Source organism: Mytilus galloprovincialis, chromosome 14, assembly GCF_965363235.1.
Source record: "Mytilus galloprovincialis chromosome 14, xbMytGall1.hap1.1, whole genome shotgun sequence".
NCBI classification, from domain to species: Eukaryota; Metazoa; Mollusca; class Bivalvia; order Mytilida; family Mytilidae; genus Mytilus; species Mytilus galloprovincialis.
The window spans coordinates 48270778-48277788 of NC_134851.1; the positions used below are offsets into that span (position 1 = coordinate 48270778).

The 7011-nt window shown below is 30.6% G+C and overlaps 1 protein-coding gene across 1 annotated transcript; it reads right to left on the reverse strand.

The window, feature by feature from the left end:
- Positions 1-377: 377 nt before the first annotated feature.
- On the reverse strand, positions 378-6322 carry LOC143058213 (uncharacterized). The gene is made up of 4 exons (XM_076231673.1): positions 5936-6322; positions 4960-5073; positions 3992-4040; positions 378-614 (listed from the first exon to the last, which is right to left on the reverse strand). The coding sequence occupies exons 1-4, from the start codon at positions 6276-6278 to the stop codon at positions 437-439; spliced, it is 684 nt and encodes a 227-aa protein (XP_076087788.1). The 5' UTR covers positions 6279-6322; the 3' UTR covers positions 378-436.
- Between the last annotated feature and the right edge of the window lie 689 nt (positions 6323-7011).

Sequence of the window (7011 nt, forward strand, 5' to 3'; positions counted from 1 at the left end):
TCTGTGTCATTTTGGTCTAATGTGGACAGTTGTCTTATTGGCAATCATACCACATCTTTTTTTTTATAAAAAAACTTGAACGATAAGATGCGGGAATTCAGGCACAAAATCTTAATTTTTTTTTTTCAATTATTTGAAGAAAAAAATATACCATTGAAATTTGAAAGGCTATTCCTTACACTTCGTGATGAAATTTAACAAACCTTTAATGTAAAGTTTTTTTTTAATCAATGAAGAATATAATTTAAGTTGGCAGTACAAATTTCAAAATTACAAAAACACACGTTTTTATTGATGATTACAGAATATATCAAATGCACAAAACATGTAGAGCATAGCACGTTACAGAAAATGAGACATTTATTGATCACTTTTATTCGTTTAATCATTGCATTATTCAACTCCTGAATATCTATTATATTGTTTGTTAAGTCAATTATTCAATCTCTTCATAATCTCCTTGTGCATTAATCGGCATACGATCTTCATTTTCATCGTTTTCAACCTCTGAGTAATCACATAGTTCATAACTATTGTCAATGACCTCAAGATATAGTGTTTCCGGTATATCATACATATTAGGTAGATCAGAAGAAGCTGGAGCGGAATGATAACTGAAATATATAATACAGTCTAGTAAAATATTCAATTAATGAAAGCAAAACCATCGAAAATAAAAAAAAAAAAACATACTGAAATGCGAGGAAAATTCAAAATGCAAAGTCTCTTATCAAATGGCACAATCAAATATTAAACACATCAAAATTCTGGAAAACAACTGTCCTATTCGTGACTTGGAACAAGCATTTTCTGAAGCTAAAACTCTCACCTGCATGCAAGTCGCATCAAGTTCCTTAAATAAAGATTTGACTTGGGTCCCACTGACATGAACACCACATCTTCTTACATCTATCTACTGACATTATATCTTGATTCGACAAGACTTTCAATAAAGCAATATACATATGAAAATGTGGTATGAGTGTCAATGAGAACCTATGGTGTTTAATAAGACAACGAGCACAGGTTAATGTTAATATGATTATTTTTTCGTAAAGAGTACGGAAGTACATATTGTTTTTACAAAATTAATAAACTTGTTGTTAAGAATACAAGTACACAAGTGAACATTTATGGTCATACTAAATACTTATCAAAGGTGGTTCATATTAAAAATAGTACGACGAGGTATAAAACAAAATAAATGGACAGTGAATTACAGAAATGCATTACAAATTGTACCAACAGCTCGAATAAACACGAATGTATGATTTTAGGGAAATGTAGTTACTGAAAGCAAGCTTAACATTAACAATAAAAAATCTTGCATCACACACAAAAATAGATTAAAACAAATTTCACGGATTTCATGTTTTAGCGTTATGGAAAGTCAATAAGATATGACTTGCGCACTGCCACACTAATAATATCTATCGACAGGCAGTAGGATCGTTAGGATTTAACATTATAATAAATATTAATCATGTTATATATTGGTAAAGTAATTTCTAAAAAGAACATTAACGTGGATGAGTATTAAAACATCACAATGAATATTCGAAAAGAATACAAATTTAGTTATATTATGATTTGTATATGCTAAATCGTTTTGAGTGCGAATTTAACAGTATCCTATATGCAAAGACCTTACCACAGCATTTATAAGATAACCTTTACTTAAAAAGTTTGATGAGTGTACACTGAATACATAGTGACAGTAAGTGATTTCGTTTAAGGTTTGATGAGTGTACACTAAATACATAGTGACAGTAAGTGATTTCATTTAAGGTTTGATGAGTGTACACTGAATACATAGTGACAGTAAGTGATTTCGTTTAAGGTTTGATGAGTGTACACTGAATACATAGTGACAGTAATCGATTTCGTTAAAGGTTTAATGAGTGTACACTGATAACATTGTGATTTCTGTGCTTTCAGTACAGTATTACCGAACATTAAGAATGAGAAATTCTAGAGCTTACTTTACTCAAATCTTTGTTTCTCTTATTATGTAATTACTAGTAACCAAATTTCATGCTTCATGGATACTGTAGATCATCCATAATCATAAAAGGAATGTACTTTTTTTCTTCAATTTATGGATTACGGATAATCATAAAATTATATGTTCAACTATTCTTAAGGGTAAATATGTATTTTTAATACAAACATACTTATTTAGACTGATATCTGACTGATACTCTGGCATTTCAAATGACCATAAAGCACAATCACGGTTAACGTATTACAAAAGAGTAACATAATACTTCGTCGACAATGAATGGACATTGATATTATTTCAAAGCACCAATAAATGTCAGTCAACAAAGAAAAGTCACTACATAAAAAATTGATATAATAGATAAATGACAGAATTCATATAGCTATATATCACTAAAAAGCTACAAACAGCTGCATTGCTAATATATTCTATTAACATTCATACAAATGAAAAGAGTGCCCAAATACTACATGATATTTCATTAACAAATCATTGAATTGAATAATATGATACTAGTTTTACCAGGTTACACAAGACTAAGAATTTAATATGACTTAAAAAAACTAGTCATCTATCATCAAATATTACATTGTCACATCTAGATATATCACCACTGTTTCCACGTAACTTTGGTTACATAATTGAGTGTTAGGAACATAAGTAGGACAATGTTATGGTAATTATGCTTTTAACTCACGCATTAAAAGGGCACAAGCTGTCAAATTCATGTTCACCGATTTTAATCAAATTCTCATATTTGATTTATAACAATGGAAAACATTTATCAAAACTATTAAAAGTGTAAATTAAACAATGAAAAGGGCACGGGCATGGACATACGTAGCTTCGTTTCGTGTGTATTTGAATCTAGACGACATCTAATTATTTATATAGTTGACCTCAAAAGTCATCCGATGACCATATAAGCAATATAAACATATATATATATATAGGCGAGGGAAGAACCAAAAATTTGCGAAGGCAAATTTACAGATCTAACATTGTTGGGTTGATGTTTAGACGAGTTGTATATACATTATGTACACAGCCATGTGTCACCATCATTGATGGCGATCCGATGGATACATCTGTTGTAGAGTTGTCACTGACTCAGACGTACTAATAAATATAATTATTTTCTGTGACTGTATATTACATTAATTTGTAGGATCCTTTACTATAGATAATTTAGCTGATCTGTAACAATAACATCTTCACGCCGCTAGATTAAAACTGACGAGGAAAGGTAACACACGGCCAGCGAAAGCTCTTTTTTTGAGAGCCCAGGTGGTTGTGTGGTCTAGCGGGACGGCTGCAGTGCAGGCGATTTGGTGTCACAATATCACAGTAGCATGGGTTCGAATCCCGGCGAGGGAAAAACCAAAAATTTGCGAAGGCAAATTTACAGATCTAACATTGTTGGGTTGATGTTTAGACGAGTTGTATATATATCTATATATATATAGATTAAGCAAACTCGTGATGTTGAATTATTTTAGGTCTATTCAATTTCATATTATAACTAAAAAATAAATGTTTAACATCACTAGTATCTGTATAAGATTGTTTTTTCGTGGATCGGATCAGTCAATCAAAGGATTTACATTGTACCTTTGTTTCACTTTCAATGTTGACATTCTTTTCCGTTAAATAACTTTACAAAATACAATTCACGTGTTATCTATCTCAAGATAAGAGGTTAAATTGAAGTTCACATGAATACGGAATCAATGAGGTCGAATTATTCACTTGCAAGTGAATAATTCATAATCAATGTTTTTTTTTGCTTTTTTTTTACAAAATTAAACCATATTGGCTGCTAAAAGGGAATTATTATTTCACTATTTGCATTTCATTAATGATTAAGCAAACACAATAATATATTACATTTTTCATATATCTCGTAGCTAGTGCCCCTTTAACCAACTGCATATTGTGGACATGTCAACAATGAATATTTCCAGCTATACATATTTAAAATATACTTACATTGGAATTGTAGGGCATCTGTCATGTGGACCAACTATATGAATAACATCTGTAATGAAAAAATATTGTTCATCATAAAATCTCGGAACATATGTATTGCAGTTTCGTCATGTTCTTTTATTTCATTTTTTTTCTAGTATTGTTTAGCCTTTCTTGTCCAACAATTGCAATGAAATAGCAATAATACACACATCTTCCTAAGTATGATAAGAAACTTTCCATTTTGAATTTTACTTATAGAGTTAAGGATTTTTCATCGTTTACTTTTTGCTTATTGAAAGAAACTGTTCATAGTACTCTTTTTATAAAATTAGTGCAAGGGTCCTTACAATATGAATCTTTGATCCTGTGTTTTAGTGAACCAATGTAGGTTTATCTGATTTCAGTTGTACTGTTTGTTAATTGTTGTGGTTTAATCGTTTAGTCATGGTGTGTTTTTTTAATTCGTTTCCCTTTGTGTTTTGTCCTACTCTCTTCAAAACAAAATTTAAAAAATAGACCCATCCGATGCACATTACAACGAAAAATAAACAACGTAGTTTACTACAATATCACCCATACACAGTGGACTGTAAAAAAGTTGTTGTACATACAAACTTAAAATAATGGTGAAAAGACCCAAATTGAAACAAAAATGAGGTGAATTTGTGGACTACTATCTATGTAAACGACTCAATGGTACTAAACAATACACTACTTGATTGAAGAACAACAACTGTATTAGAAATAAACGACTTACGGTCGCCACGAAACCAAAAGTCTGACAATTTTAGCCAACATCGATCATTTGCGAACCTGACAATTAACAACATAGTCAAACGTAAATCAAACGTTTCACAAATATTGCATTTGAACAAGTACACCCTGTCAACAACAATTTTGACGTGTAAACGAATGTGTTTGAATATCTTTATTAAATAACACAATTCATCTATTGTCGTTGAACATTTCGAAATGATTTTACGTACTATTACAATGTCTGCCTTTAGCAAGAATTGTTGTTCCAACTGCTGTTAACTTAAATATTCCAATGGAAATCAATGCAAAAACCAGTATCCATAAACTAAAAGACGATGCCACATCTGAAACAAAATGAAAGATATAATAAAAAAAAAGGAGTCTTTCCAACTATAAATAAATCATATTCATATATTATTTGTTTCCCTTTAAACTTGTATTTTATTACCTCTTTAGTGTCATGTCACCACTTCCTTAAAACAATGCTACGCAAAACAACGAAAAATGAAAGGACAAGATTTACTACAAACACACCAATACACATTGAAATATAAAGAAGTAATGAGGTGAACTGGTTGAGATTACCAACTGTGTTACGCTTCATCTTTGTGCGTATTAAAGAAGTTTTTTAAACGAAAGATACCATTGTTGTGTTTTTGAGGAAATAAGATTTAACAAATGTCAATACTTACTTCGGTGTATTGCTTAATGAATCTGGAATTCCTTTATAAAAATCTCAGACAGGAAGGAACATTATCGTCAAGAAACATTATGGAAGACTGATTATTTTGATTATTCAAAAACATCAAACGTGTACTAGTCGACGATACTTGTTTTTGAAGTATTTATATGTTATAAATTGTGAATTTATGTGCAAATCCGATACCTGTCATTCAAATGGTATCTGTATGCTATACGTTAATATAAAACAGAAACAAACGTTTTGCTTTTTCGGAAATAGTTTGAATACTAGTAGTGTAAAATGTCTATGCATTTCACAGTTCAAAAATACAAATAATCATAAAATTTTAGTGTTGAACTGACCTGCTGTCTTCCTACGTACAAACGTATATCAATCGACTAAATGTTAATAACAATTACAAAGGTTGCTATGATGCTACCGAAAGTAATGACATACACGTTGCAGAAAATGCTTGGAAATGAAATGATGCATTTAATACCGAGAGTTTCATGTTCATTTCGTACCTTTTGATATAATCATATATTGGCCAAAACAGTATTTCGATTCTCCATAATCATTTTGTAGGACTAACTTGTATTTTCCACTTGGAAGACTAATCGAAAGATTAGCCATATATCCGTCACATTTGATAGTTTCATTGTAAAATTTAACGTCAATAGTAATCCTGTCTACTGTTTGAAACAATTGTGTTGAGTTTATAAGGGATTCGTTCATTTGTTGCCATAAACACAAAGTTTGTGATGTGGAATAGAATAAAACCGAAAAAGTTGTCTTCTGTTCGCGAAAGACTCGAGACGATACTATCACTGGAGAATCTGAAATGAAAAATAACTTATGTGCAGTCATTTTTAATAATATTTTACAGGTACAATCGAAATGAGAAGTCTGTTATTAATAATTGATTCAATAATGCAATACAAACAACACCAAACATGTCAAATGTGTTACGTTGTGTTACCATGTCTCAAGTACTGAAATCTTGCATTATTGATATTTGAATTTTGACTCTACGGAAAAATGAATGCTGGTAAAAATTTCAAACGTAGACAATTATTTAGTACGTGGATTTTAATAAAGGTAAAATCATAATTGAAACAAATTAATATCGTATAGGAAATATCAGACGCAAAACTCGTCAATGACTGAAACAGATGTTAAGAAATATATAATGTTAATAATAAAAGTAAATATTTTTGTTCTATTTTTTTTTTAAATATAACGCGCATTTCAGACATTTTATTTAAACGAACCATAGACTATCATATTGACAGATGCATTTGCTGTATATTTAGTCTCGTCATACATATTCCATGCAACACATGTATACTCTCCTGCATCATCGTATCTGCAAGAATCAATCTTTAAAATAGATTCTTTGCTAACCGTGGTTCCATTAAGAGTCCGGACGCGAACACCGTTAAAGGAATGTATCCATGAATGAAATCCATACGCTTGTTGTTCTGTTCGAATTTGACAAGTCAGTGTAGCTATTGAGGAACTGTTGCAATGTATTGTTTTTTCTGTTTTTACTATGGGTTTCCCTGTTAAACAAAGACAAAAATAATGTATTGTCATATAG

Bases quoted from the DNA above. Each gene is read 5' to 3' on its own strand.
- LOC143058213 (XM_076231673.1), bottom strand. From the start codon at position 6,278: ATGACTGCACATAAGTTATTTTTCATTTCAGATTCTCCAGTGATAGTA. The intron at 5,074-5,935 runs GTACGAAATGAA...ATTTTGTTTCAG, and splicing joins ATATATGATTATATCAAAAG to ATGTGGCATCGTCTTTTAGT. The intron at 4,041-4,959 runs GTACGTAAAATC...TTTTCATTACAG, and splicing joins TAAAGGCAGACATTGTAATA to ATGTTATTCATATAGTTGGT.